The sequence below is a fragment of the Salvelinus sp. IW2-2015 genome, linkage group LG20 (assembly GCF_002910315.2).
Source record: "Salvelinus sp. IW2-2015 linkage group LG20, ASM291031v2, whole genome shotgun sequence".
Taxonomy (NCBI): domain Eukaryota; kingdom Metazoa; phylum Chordata; class Actinopteri; order Salmoniformes; family Salmonidae; genus Salvelinus; species Salvelinus sp. IW2-2015.
Window position 1 is genome coordinate 43759838 of NC_036860.1, and position 14952 is coordinate 43774789.

The following is a 14952-nucleotide window of genomic DNA, read 5'->3' on the forward strand; positions in this document are numbered from 1 at the left end:
CCTGCTGTTCCATAAGGTGTATTTTTATCTGTTTTTTTAAATCAAATTTTACTGCTGGCATGAGTTACTTGATGTGGAATAGAGTGATGAGAGTGATGAGACACAGCCTATAGGAGGAGACTCATCCTTCCATGACTCATCCTTAGAGATACGAGTCCTCCATGTAGTCATGAGACACAGTCTATAGTAGGAGAAATCCTTTCCATGACTCATCCTTAGAGATACGAGTCCTCCATGTAGTAATGAAACACAGTCTATAGGAGGAGACTCATCCTTCCATGACTCATCCTTAGAGATACGAGTCCTCCATGTAGTAATGAAACACAGTCTATAAGGAGGAGACTCATCCTTCCATGACTCATCCTTAGAGATACGAGTCCTCCATGTAATCACGAGACACAGTCTATAGGAAGAGAATCAAACTTAGAGATACGAGTCCTCCATGTAATCACGAGACACAGTCTATAGGAGGAGAATCAAACTTAGAGATACGAGTCCTCCAATCCTGATGAGCAGCTCAAGTCTATGTGGCATCATGTGGAGATGTGAAGGCTTCATATAAAAGTGTTGTGTGCATGCGTGCGTGCGTGTGTTTACTCCTCTGGGCTAGGCACATTGAGGAGAATGAGTCAGCAGAGCACATCTGTACAATCAGATAACGTATATGCATACTCATCCAATACAAATTCATTCTCATCTTTCACTTCACAATCAAAGAAAAGGGAGAGGGGTATTTAATGAAGAGCAATATGAAGATCAACAGAGAAATAGCTGCTTTAGCAAAGCCCTTAAACCCCTTTCACACAAGCGCTTATCCAGAGTAAACAGAGCATACCAGCACTCTCACACAAATATTCACTAGACTAGAATGAGTCATACAGTAAATGAAAAAGGAATATGTGTCCTAAAGCATTTAAAAAGGGGTTGCCCGAGAACCTCGATATTATATGAGTGTGTTTCACATGTTTCATTTTTAAGTGTGTTTATTGTAGGCTATTTTCCACTGTGCTTTTCCACTATCTTCTTCAGTGTACTCAGAGTTGTGGATAGCTTCTTGGTCTGTTCTAAACTAACACCAATAAGTCACACACCAATAAAAATACAACACAGATTAGCAAATCAGCAAGTTATCTATATTTATTTGCATTTGAATTGATCAATATACAGTTCTTTTTTTTTCTTTCAATAAGCACTTTATGGTTTGGCATTTCTAACATCATTACCAAATTAAAACATTCTCTTAAAACAAAAGCATGTAAGGGAAATTAAACTTATAGCACCTTTTGCATTTGCATTTGCTCAAACAGCTATGACCGCACTGCCCTAAAGCTGTTTCAAACACGCTACGTGCATCCTATTTTGGTTAGCCTCCTYACGCAGAGGAGTTGTTAATGGGGTATATCTCTTTTCCCAATAGAACTGAGTTGAAAATACTAGATATGTACAGTACAGAACAGGACAGCAGTCCCTCCCTGTATACAATAGACCTACAGTACAGTATGTCCCTACAGTACAGATCTAGTGGATCTACTCATACTTTACATCTGGGGCAAAGTGCACAACTACGCCGCTCCTCCGTGGTTCGGGTCTTTCCTCCAGTGGTTCTGGTTCTCCTCCAACGGCACCCTGGGAATGATGATCACCGGGTCGGAGAACCTCGTCATTAAGCTCTCTAGGAGGCGAGGCAGCACAGAGTTAAGACACAAAGAAAAAGACAAAAACAAAGAGACACAAGATGAGGCATTTCTCAGAGGCCAATCACAAAGAATTTTGCTGAGTTGAGTTGAGCACCCTGTGACTACTCATATGAGAGGGCAACATTATACTGCCACAGTGGGGATGTGAAGCTCAGTCTCAGAGAAAGCTGCTAAAGCTCTCTCTTGGTTTCTTATCACTTCAAACCTAAAATAGCAACAAAAAAAAAACATAGTTCGCCCGCCTACCTTCCTCAATTCCMAAAAAAGTTCAAATGTTTCTTCAATCAAAGTTAGGATTTTGTGTTATGTTCAGATCAATAAATAGCCACTGCTCTCTGAGTTTGAATCCAATCTGTCAGCTGAAACCTTCTCAGACTAAAAGCTAGAGCACACTAATGGGAATAATGAGAGTCTAATGAGTCTCAGGGTGTTCAAGGATAAACAGCCACAGGACATTCAGGAATAATATAATCTAAAATTAAACTTGAGGGGACCAAAACATGCACTTACTATCTTCTCCAGTAGCAGAACTGTCTCTCTCCAATGCTAGAACTACTGTACCTCCCCACTCTATTCCGACCATGCACCCCAATAAACATTGAATCGACATATTTTCAATAAACAATTCAGATTTAGTACCAAGTCCAGCCCATATAAAATAACCACACATTTGGTAATATTATATAACATTTGTATTGCAGGTCCCACTCAGACACCATAACAACATTACATCAAATTATCAAAATGATCAAACCAAAAAGGATAACTATGTGTTATTATAAACATATATCTGTAGGTGTGTTTACCCACAGATTTATTCATCATTTATATATAACCACACTGGTAACATGTGTGTAATTACGATATCACTTTGATATAATATCAAATAAAGTTATATCACATAATAGTGGTTGCACGGTAGGGTTAATCTTGTTGCTCTAAAAATAGAAAAGGATGGGCGATCTCTAGTCATCTGTGTGAATAATTCAAAAATCACATTTTACTACATAGCCATGCAATTTGTTTAGCCTTGGCCTATTTCTTATAACCAGGAGCAATGAATGCATCTAGCATCTTCCAGTAGCTCAAGGAGGGATTCCAAGATGGTCTGGACTATAGCCATTCTACTACAACAAGGCAGACCCAAGGCCTCCTTAAGAGAGGAACCTTAAGGAGACATACGTACATTATAGRACATGACAGCCAAGCATTCACACAGACAGCCCCACACACTCATTCCCCTACTCTAGTTTCCATATGGAAGAGAAATGTATGAGGGATCTGACCTGGTGGGAACTGTATCGGAGTACAACGATTTTCAAAACAAAACTGTGCCACTATCAAATATTTAAAAAATCATGACTTTGAAATACATATTATGAGCACATATGAATGAGAGATTTGTGGCTTGTGGCGGCTGGGTGTGTTTTTAGGTTACCTTGGAATGGGTAGTGTACAGCCCCACAGGTGTTGCTTTAGCGTCTGCACCCAGCCTGTATCACGGATTGGCTGACAGAGCTGTATGTAGTGGTACTGTTTTAGCACAACCCTTCAAATGAATCAGAATGTCACTCATTAGGTTTTCTAGAGGTAGGATTTCACCTTGCACAGCATATCCAAATTTGACATCCTCGAAAAGCTAATAACGATACCAGATGAAGCTGGAAAATATAGTAATTACATGATTATAATGATTTTAGAAATATCCAAATGTCACATTTGTTACACGCAGAGAAAGAACATTTCATTAATCATACAGTTTGTTGGCCCAGTAAATACATGACATCCAATTCTGGAATAATGTTCTACCCATCCTTAACTTGCATATTGCTGTATAATTTGGGCAAGGTCTTTGAATATATTTGGACACATGATGCAAAATAATATATTCCTCAGCTCTCACATAGTGTAGCAGCAATATGCAAGCCTTTTGAAGGATGTCAGAACTCATGCCAGAATGTCTTTGATAAGCGCTAAAGAAAACCTGAAGGCAAAATTCTCTTCCATGTGGATTCACTCACTAAAAAGCATCTCATGTCTCACAAAGACAAAGACACAAAAACAATTCAACAAATACCTGCAACCACGGTTCTTTCACCCTCCTCCTCCTCCATACGTTTCAACACAAAGAACCAAGAGGACACAGCTTTTTCTGCTTTTGCATTTATTCATAATATTTCAGTAAATAGGAGCAAGCAGAGAGAAACACAAGCACGTCACAGTAAAATATTTGTGTCCAATACATTCTGTAACTTCTTTGTACCATTATTACTTTCTATTATTTTTTTGTTTCTAATGCTTGGATTAAAGATCGATAGCACCGTGTGTGCTGTGTGTCAGTACTTTACATGTATGACCTCCCCGACACCTCTTCCTGTGTTACGAGAGAAAGACCCCCCCCAGCCAAAGGCTGCAAAATGCTAAGGAGATGGCCCTCACCCGTCGCTCCGTGGGCACATGCTCAGTCTAAGCGGAATATGGCATGGTGGTTCATTGTGACATACTAACTCAAGACACCACCATGGCAAATGGAGAGACAACACACTCCAGTATTCAAAATGGAGGGGAGGGAGCCAGGGGGCTCTGACTAGCACAACAGATGACAACAACACAAGAGAGAGACTGGGGAGTGTGGGGTGGCCCATGACCAGCAAGTCCTGCACAGCACAATGCACTGCTCTATTGTGGTCTACGCCATCCCAGCAGTCTGAAACGCTGTTCTGGTCTTTACTACTATCTGCTAAGACACAAGTAGACATGTGTAGTAGCCAATAGAGCTCTACTGGCACTATACAACCAATACAAACCTGATTCATTTTGACATAATGAGGTTTATGTTTGTAATACAGATAMTTTTCTTTGCTCGCTCAATATATCCCATTCAAGAAACTGCATACATATGCAGAAGTATGATACAAATGTAAACCAAATATAAAATGTAGTTTCGCTGCTTGTCCTAATTCAATCAAATCACGTGAGAATATCAAGTCGTTCTACATTGGTAGCCTATGCCTACTATATTTAGATTGCCATAGAAGGCAGCAGAGGAGAGATATATTTGGAGTTGAATGTGTTTAATATAATCTTGACATCTACACGTAAACTTCTCAACCTAATGAAATCCACACACACACACACACACACACACACACACACACACACACACACACACACACACACACACACACACACACACACACACAACACACACACACACACACACACACACACACACACACCCCTGGTCCAGGGAAGAGGCCAGTTGTTTGAGGCCCATGCTAGACAGAAACATAGAGACACAACATGCATAAACCAGAAACAAAGACAGAAACAAGTCCGGAAAAATAAACTTTCCAAACGGCCAGCATTCAACTTACCATAACATCGCAGACACATTTTTGGGGGTATGTTACAATAATGGTATTAGCAGAAGTAATTAGTGTTTTATACCCAAATAAATAGATTAATAAATAAAACAATAAATAACATATAATTATAAAACCATGAATGTGCTGGAAGAGAGAAAGAGTTTTAACTAGTATCACATCCAGCCATGCACCTCTTTAGACCTCTGGGATGTGAATATTGTTGTTGGCTTCTCTCATCTGCTAGTGCCATGGGGGCCTAAATAATCATGTTGGTTCCAGTCAACCATGACTCTGTGTGTGTGTCCTAGCTATAGCTACATAGAGTGTATATGGGCTGGGTGAAAGCATAGCTAAAGACCATAGAGCCACAATATCAAATTCCTATCGTGACTCAGTGAAATTTAATGTTGTTTTTTTAAATGCTGAATGTAATTATAATTGCATGATAGTAACATTTAATTCAATGGAAATTCTCATCTGCTGTGCAAATGACTGGTCTAGTAATGCATAATCATGTTACAGTAACCCAGATGGCTCCCAGCTTGGCAACAAGGTTGATGAAACAATATAGCCTTGTCTGACCTCTAAAATAACTTGATGAATGAATTTGACTGCAAAGAGAGAACAATTTGAATGAGAGGGTATGAGGTTTTAAATGTTGTCCTGACAATTACTTGTTCAAAACCATTCCCACATCCTCCACAATCAACATAGTTATTAGGTTTACAAAGTTAGACATTGCATTCAAGAATGATAGCAAAGTTGAACAAAGCATCTTAGTAATGCCAATCTGAAAACAGACAGACCTGGAGCCCTGCTCAAGAAGACAGCATTCAGGAAATACAGAGCAGGCACAAACTCAGCCATGGATCGATACACTCCAAGCTGCACATTTATCAAAGATTTTCAGACCGTTATCCTAGATGAGTATCTAATGTGTCTATGCATTCATTTATAAATGTATCTTTGCATACATTTGAAAGTTACAGCTACAGAAATCGAGTCCAGTCACTGAGCCAATTTACATGGTCTTCTCATTCACAAAAATCCTTGATAAACTCAACAAAGCAATCTGTTCAGTTGGAAGATGGAAGCCAACCACACAGGATTGCTAGTCGGTGGGCTCATGCAACAATAGCACGTGCCATTCATTGGCTAACCAGGCAGCCGGTAGCCATGGTAACCTTGAGATGGAGACGTGGAGAGAGGGGGGTGGAGGGTGGCATCGGGGAACAGAGGAAGCGGATGAACACGCCCCCTTGTTACTACGGTGATCTAATGTAATGTGAGGCGGGGAAGCAACGACATGTCATGTCACAACCCTGACATTTACTGTAACTACATCTAACTTAGCCAAGAGGCAGAGAGAAGAGAGAGAAAGAGAGAGAAAGAGGGTTAGAGAGAGACGAGAGAGAGAGAGACATAACATAAAAGGGATGAGAACTTCTAATTAATTTTGCAGCCTTCGTGTTCTTTCCCCAAAGAAGAATAAAAAGTAGTGCTAAATGATTTTTACTCTTTTGCCTCAGCCAGTTTGTTGTTCATCTCTTTACTTTTCTCCTTGTCCCCCTCCGCAGGCCTGGACTCAGTGGGCTGGTTCTCAGAGGTCGTCTTCTTGGTGCCCCGCAGTGCTGTGCTGCCCGGCTGCTTCTGCTCTTTGGCCTTCTTGACAGGTTTGCCGCCCTGACTAGCTACCGTGGTGCCAGCCTTTTTGGGTTTGGATCGGGGAGCACTGTTAGACCTCTTAACCTAGGCACAGGGGATGGGGGAAGATGGAGATTATTTATATATACCATCCCCAAAGACATTAGCAGCAGGTGTAAATGACTCTGCAAAGAGCTGTAACTCCTCTGTTTGATATTGTGTTTGCATCAGTATTACTGATATTATTTGCCATCGCAACATACACAGTAAAGAGAACAGCAGCCCTCCAAGAGAAAGATTCTGTCATTACAGTGGGCTTGAAAACGYACTCTGCAAGGCTGTGGTTCTGAATAGGAGATTAGCTGCATTATGGCTGTACCATAGGAGTAGTCAATAGGACATGATCTAAAACATTCTCACCTTGGTCTCTTGTAGCCCTTTGTAGGGCTCATTGTACAGGCTGCGTATCCTCCTCCTGTCCACAGCCTTGTTGTCGTTGGGCTGCTGTTTGCCCTGCTCTCCCCTGTAGGTGGCGCTATAGCTGGTCTCCAGGCTGGTCTTCTCCTCAGGGGGAAGGTACTGGGACTTGGCTCGGATCAGCTTCACTGGCTTCACATCCCTGTGGGCTTTGAACTCCGTCCTACGAGAAGAATCAGCACCAAATACACTCAGTAAAATAGCTCTCTTCATATTTCAACCTACAATCTATTTATAGACAGGAGAGAAKAATAAATCTGTATTGTACCAAAGGGCAATTTGTGTTGCAGCATGTAGGCATTCAAAACCCCCAAGAAATATGCAGTAACAGTATTTTGCAAATAATCAGTCACTTACAAACAAGTACATTTATATAGAACTGTTTGGATATAGAAATAGACGTAGTGGAATGACTGGGTCTCTCCCACAGTATGAGTGAGTGGGTGTATGTAATGTATAGGAGATGGTTGGTGACTGCGCCAGGCAGCCAGCGGCTCAGGTGTTTAATGTAGTCCAGACACAGCAGTTCTTCAGAAGGTCAGCTCCATGGCTTTCACACAGAACAGCCTGAGCTCTAGTCTGTCTCATAGAGGGGTTCTGTACAGGACGAGCCAACCTCCAGACACATCCAAGAGCAATTAGAGATAGGCATCAAAGTGAGATCTGTTCACTATCAATTCTATAGCAGGTATATAAACGAACATGTTGCTACTAATTGGAGTTTTAGATTGAACTGCCCATCATAGATAAAGTTGATTTTAAAAGTTGTAATGGATTTTGAACTCATAAAAGCAGACCTAATTTTCCATAAATGACTACATGATAGTCTTCTCACTGATGGGCAGCTGAAGGCTGGGACATGACATATTAACTTATACTCACTTAACTTATTGGAAGGTCAGGTGGAAACATTCATTCATTATATATTTTTATTTTTATTTTTTATTTTTAAGTTCTCATTTGCAACTGTGCCCTGGCCAAGATAAAGCAAAGCAGTGCGACAAAAACAACAACACAGAGTTGCACATAAACAAACGTACAGTCAATAACACAATAGACAAAAATCTATGTACAGTGTGTGCAAATGTAGAAGAGTAGGGAGTTATAAGGCAATAAATAGGCCATAGAGGCGAAATAATTACAATTTAGCATTACCACTGGAGTGAAAGATGTGCAGATGATGATGTGCAAGTAGAGATCCTGGGGTGCAAAAGAGCAAGAAGATAAATAACAATATGGGGATGAGGTAGTTAGGTGGGCTATTTACAGATGGGCTGTGTACAGGTGCAGTGATCGGTAAGCTGCTCTGACAGCTGATGCTTAAAGTTAGAGAGGGAGATATAAGTCTCCAGCTTCAGTGATTTTTGCAATTTGTTCCAGTCATTGGCAGCACAGAACTGGAAGGAAAGGCGGCCAAAGGAAGTGTTGGCTTTGGGGATGACCAGTGAAATATACCTGCTGGAGCGCATGCTACGGGTGGGTGTTGCTATGGTGACCAGTGTGCTGAGATAAGGCGGGGCTTTACCTAGCAAAGACTTATAGATGACCTGGATCCAGTGGGTTTGGCGACGAATATGTAGCGAGGGCCAGCCAACGAGAGCATACAGGTCGCAGTGGTGGGTAGTATATGGGGCTTTAGTGACAAAACGACGGCACTGTGATAGACTACATCCAGTTTGCTGAGTAGAGTGTTGGAGGCTATTTTGTAAAGGACATTGGCTTTGTTGCGAAATAGGATGCCGATTCTAGATTTAATTTTGGATTGGAGATGCTTAATGTGAGTCTGGAAGGAGAGTTTACAGTCTAACCAGAAACCTAGGTATTTGTAGTTGTCCACATATTCTAAGTCAGAACTGTCCAGAGTAGTGATGCTAGTCGGGCGGGTGGGTGCGGGCAGCAATCGGTTGAAGAGCATGCATTTAGTTTTACTAGCATTTAAAAGCTAGAAAAAACTTCCTCATCCCTTTCCCACTGCTCCTTCATACTATCTTACCAGTGTATAAAACATTTACATTTTTCTTCCGGTTGATTTGGCTTTTCACAGTGTATTTCCTTCCTTGCCAATGTCCATTGTTCATGTGACTAAGGTAGCAAACACCAAATGTAAACAGATGACTCCCGCCCTGGTCCCTGGACAAGGACAAACTACCTGTCAAGGCTCTCCAGTGACCCCACTCTGTGCAGCAGGAGACCCCAACCCCCGCACAACCACGCAACACACACCAAGAGAATAAAAGACCACAGTGAAAAATTCAATGTTCCCTCTGTGGACTACAGCAGTCAAGGGAGGGGGGATTAGGTAACACTATTACTGGCCTGGATAGAGGAAGCAGCCCAGGCAGGCTCAAGTACTACAGACTAGGGTTACACATTTTGGGGAATATTCAGAGGTGGAAACTTTCTGTGGGAATTAATGGGAATATATGGGAATTAACGGGAATATATGGGAATTAATATTAATACCATTTAAATGTAGATGTTTTTTGCATTGGATATATTTACCATATCATATGGAGACAGAAACATAAACCTTTTACCTTATCATGGGTAGACATAATTGGCAAATTATTAAATCCTTCCAATAGACATTTTTTTTAACAATTTAGTTACGAATTGAACTTTAATTAAATGAGTTGACTCTTCACATGGGATGATTTCACTGAACAACAAAAGAAAGGGAATATTGAATGATCCCCAATGATCCATCGCATCTCCCAAAAATGTTTTCAACATACATCTGTAAAATGATAGTCTTGAAACTAAAGCTTTGGTTGTCTTCCTCTCAGGCTTCCATGTCTTCTCCCTGGACCTCCTCAATGTCCACCTCTTGAACATCAGACTCTGAGGCCTCATCTTCACTGTCACTTTCCAACCTTGTTGAGGATGGCTCGTTGTGAGGCTCAAAAAGCCTAACATTTTCCCGGATGGCCACCAATTTTTCAACCCTTGTATTGATCAGCCTGTTGCGTGCTTTGGTGTGTGTTCCCAAACAAGGACCAGTTGCGCTCTGAGGAGGCTGATGTTGGTGGGATTTGGAGGATGATGGAGGCAACAGGGGAAAGAGCCTCAGATCCACAAAGTCCCTTCCACCAGGTGGCTGATGAGATATGTTGGTACGACTGCCATATTGCATCTCCATCCCAAAGCCTTTTCTTGGAAATGTACTTCGCCAGACTGCCAAGAACCTTGCCCTCATCCAGGCCAAGGTGGCGAGACATGGTAGTGATGACACCATAGGCCTTGTTGATCTCTGCGCCAGACAGGATGCTCTTGCCAGCATACTTGGGGTCCAACATGTACGATGCTGTGTTTGAAGACTTCAGGCAGAAGTCTTCACACTTTTTGATGTATTTCAGAACTGCAGTTTCCTCTGCTTGGAGCAACAGTGAAGTGGGCAGGGCAGTACGGATTTCTTCTCTTACATCTGCAAGCAGAGTCTGAACATCAGACAGGATGGCATTGTCTCCCTTAATCTGTGCAATGGCTACTGCTATAGGTTTCAGGAGTTTCAGGCTGCTTACCACTCTCTCCCAAAATACATAATCCAGGAGGATCCTCTAGATGGGGCTGTCCATATCCGCAGACTGTGATATGGCCATTTCTTGGAGAGACTCCTTCCCCTCCAGGAGACTGTCAAACATGATGACAACACCACCCCAATGGGTGTTGCTGGGCAGCTTCAATCTGGTGTTCTTATTCTTCTCACTTTGCTTGGTGAGGTAGATTGCTGCTATAACTTGATGACCCTTCACATGCCTAACCATTTCCTTGGCTCTCTTGTAGAGTGTATCCATTGTTTTCAGTGCCATGATGTCCTTGAGGAGCAGATTCAATGGATGACCAGCACAGCCAATGGGTGTGATGTGAGGATAGGACTATTCCACTTTAGACCAAGCAGCCTTCATGTTCACAGCATTGTCTGTCACCGGTGCAAATACCTTCTGTGGTCCAAGGTCATTGATGACTGCCTTCAGCTCATATGCAATGTAGAGACCGCTGTGTCTGTTGTCCCTTGTGTCTGTGCTCTTGTAGAATACTGGTTGAGGGGTGGAGATGATRTAGTTAATTATTCCTTGCCCACAAACATTCGACCACCCATCAGAAATTATTGCAATACAGTTTGCTTTCTCTATGATTTGCTTGACCTWCACTTGAACTCTGTTGATCTCTGCATCTAGCAAATTAGTAGATAAAGCATGTTTGGTTGGAGGGGTGTATGTTGGGCGAAGAACATTCAGAAATCTATTCCAATACACATTGCCTGTGAGCGTCAGAGGTAAACCAGTTGCATACACAGCTCGAGCAAGACATTCATCAGCATTTCTCTGACTATGTTTCTCCATTGAGTAAAATGGATTCTTCACATATGATGTGGCACAGTATTTGCAAATGTACACAGCTTTTCCTTCTACATTAGCTGCAGTGAAATGTCTCCACACATCAGATAGTGCCCGTGGCAGTTTCCTGTAAAGATTAGAAAAACTGGAGTAAAAAAAACAAATACAATTCCATGTACAGATAAATAGTTAAGCAGTTAGATTAAAGAACTTCTTTGTAAGATAAATGTTTTAAAATGAAACATATATGGAAACAGGTGAATTAACACTCCTCAGTTAGCAGGCTCAAGCAAGCTAAACCCACATGGTAGCAAAAACTAAATAGCAGAAATTGTTAACAAGTTAGAAATGATTTAAAACACACTTTGCTGTAGGCTACTATTTACTAGTTAACAAAAAAGAATGTATGTCAAATAAAATATATTCACCCCACCCAGAATTGTAATCAAAACTTACCAGAAAGCATGTAGTCCTTGGCTCAGACAGTGTAGTAGTGTAGGCTCAATAGCATCTCATTAGTGTRCAAGATCTTGGAAGAATGCACTGTGCATGCAGAGGGTTGCAATTCCATTGAATTGGGGATATTTTAACCAAAAAAAGCCACAAGACCTAGCATTGCCTTATGTGTATCCCACCAAAAAGGTTCACTGTTATAAGCTAAATTTTTTGATGAATTTAAGCAAAATTCCCCAAATTCCAGGGCTTAACTTCCCATGGAAAATTTCAGAAATTTCCCGGAAAGTTTCCGACCCTTTGCAACCCTACTACAGATCCATTATAACAATTAAACTGCTGCTGAAGATCACGTAGAAAGATATGAAATCTATCACACTATAGCTCAACCCATGGCAGCTACTGTAGCATGGCCATGGATGGATGACGAGGAGGCTTAAATAACAGCCAGACTGTATCTGTAGCTGGCTCTTTTCCATCAGAGTATGAATCAAAGCTGGATCCATACCTCAAAGATCCTCTTGTAATAGGTTGTCATGGGATCGAATGTGAGTGGAGAAAAATAACAGAATGTGTGGTGATAAGGAGAATGCCTCAAAGAGAAAATGATCTGCATTCTCTTATTCTGACGCCAATGGAACATCATCTGCTCTGCCTTCAAACCACAACTAGGGTTGTGGCGGTCATGACATTTTGTCAGACGGTGATCGTCAAGCAAATAACTGCCGGTCTCACGGTAATTGACCGTTAGTTAACATAAACACATTTAGCATTTTCTGGCTTCAACGCATAGCCACTGATGCAGACCTTTGGAACATCTACATTTTAAAAAGTCKAATAAATTCAAGTAATATAGCCTGCACCATCACAATAAATCCATTATTTATTTCAGACAAGTCAAAAAAAAACATGATATGAAGAAAATGTAGTCTATTTCAGAGGAACAAAATAGYATACTCTGAGTTGTCGTTATGTTAGGCCCTGATCTGGCTATGCCATATGGCTGTGGGCTACACAATTAATTTAGCAGACAAGATTTGTTGGGCTATATGGTTTGATTTTTAATACATTCTAAGGCTGCATGATGCGACTCTAAGGATGATTTGAAAAAAGTCACATGAAATGCATGAGCTCTGCTTAGTTTTTTGTACAGACACAATTCACCAGTCTCTCATTCACAATTTGACAAACACTTGATAAGGCCTCAAATTTCCTGGCTGCATCCCCTTTGTGTGGCCGTAATGCCCCCTAAAAAAATCCATGCCCTTTGCGGCCAGTGGCCATTGTGCCCTTGGGCTGAATATAATAATAAGTCCCTTCTCCCGGCCGCGTGCCGAAGCACATCTCACTTCAATGGCTATCTGTCACGTGATCGGGTCTTTCTCACAGGCTACAAGTGAAGACAGACACATCTGGGACGCAACTGCGTGCGTCCTTATCCAATTCCGAGGTGCATATTGAACATATTGGAAAAACTGTCCACATTTACTTTTCGTCAGCCAATGAGATGAGTAGGCCTAACGAACAGCAAAAGCACTAGCCTATGTCAATCTACTATCCGCCATAGTACAAAAGTTTACCTATTTTATTCTATACGAAAAATAAATATTCCAAACATAGTCTGGGACAGTTGTGGGATGCGATAGATCCCAAATTAATAAAACCACTAGCATCAAAAAAACGTTTTTAAGCAATGAGCCTGACGCAACAGATAAGAACGTTTAGTTCAAAATGTTGATAAACTATTAGGCTATTTCTTCATATTATAAGCACACCAATGTGCACACGGCAGTTTTCCATTTGCCAGAAAACACCATTCTCAAAAGTGACCGCAAATGCAATTATGCATGTAATGCTTTTATTATAAAGGTGTCTCGAATTAGGTGAATTAGGTGAAAATGTTCTTCCCCAAACTTGAAACTCACGCACTGTGTACAGTATGTACTGTATGCCAGTTAGGCTCTACACCCATTGTAAAGCAAATTAATGTGCTTAATTTCAAGAAGTTATTTGGCCACTTTAGTTGTGATACAAACCTTATCAAAACATATAGCCCTATGGTCTAAGCTACATCAGGTTTGTGACTATGAATAGAAAAAGTTGCAAAAAAAGGCATGCGCTGTTCCTTGCCTTAAGCTGGACATCATATACAAGTGATAATATATCATTCACAAGTATAATATTGTCACCCATCTGTCACGTCTGCTCCTGCTCCTCCCCCCCTGCGTACCACKTCGCCAGAGTACTAACCACCGGTCCTGGGATTCATCATTACGCACACCTGGCACTCATCATTATGATTCACACCTGGACTTCATTACCTTCATCATTTCCTTCCCTTTATATGTCACTCTCCCAGGTTCACTCACCAGTTGGTATTGTTCTTGTCTTGGCGTACTGTCTTATGTTGGTGTTGTGTTTTTGGTTTTATTAAAACGTTACACCTGTACCTTGTTCCGACTCACTGCCGCATCATTACACCACTAGACTCTTCTTGATTTATGCTTGTCTTTACATATACTAAATAATATATATGTGAATTTGTATTTATTGAGAATGGACCATTATCAAGCACCTGTCTCGAAGCAGAGGGGAAAATACGTGTTATCTATGCACTTAAATAGCGAACGGAGGACGCGTTTCCCGTGTGTAACGATGTGCGCTGAGAGTCGGGAAGCAAGTTCAGGAAGTGAGTGTCTTAATAAATTCTACAAAATAAGAAACACGAAGTCGGAAGTTTACATACAACTAAGCCAAATACATTTAAACTCAGTTTTTCACAATTCCTGACATTTAATCCAAGTAAAAATTCCCTGTCTTAGGTCAGTTAGGATCACCACTTTATTTTAAGAATGTGAAATGTCAGAATAATAGTAGAGAAAATGATTTATTTCAGCTTTATTTCTTTAATCACATTCCCAGTGGGTCAGAAGTTTACATACACTCAATTACTATTTGGTAGCAGCATTGCCTTTA

At 41.1% G+C, this 14952-nt stretch overlaps 1 protein-coding gene across 1 annotated transcript in view; it reads right to left on the reverse strand.

Annotated features, from left to right (window-relative positions):
- Positions 1 to 1119: 1119 nt before the first annotated feature.
- Positions 1120 to 14952, reverse strand: part of LOC111981955 (microtubule-associated protein 6 homolog) — a 37963-nt gene continuing 24130 nt past the window's right edge. The window contains exons 2-5 of the mRNA XM_024013458.2: positions 7130 to 7349; positions 6582 to 6814; positions 3136 to 3246; positions 1120 to 1672 (exon numbers count right to left, since the gene is read on the reverse strand). Coding sequence (XP_023869226.1) covers positions 1528 to 1672; positions 3136 to 3246; positions 6582 to 6814; positions 7130 to 7349 — 709 coding nt within the window. The 3' untranslated portion in view covers positions 1120 to 1527. The remainder of the gene's footprint in view (positions 1673 to 3135; positions 3247 to 6581; positions 6815 to 7129; positions 7350 to 14952) is intronic.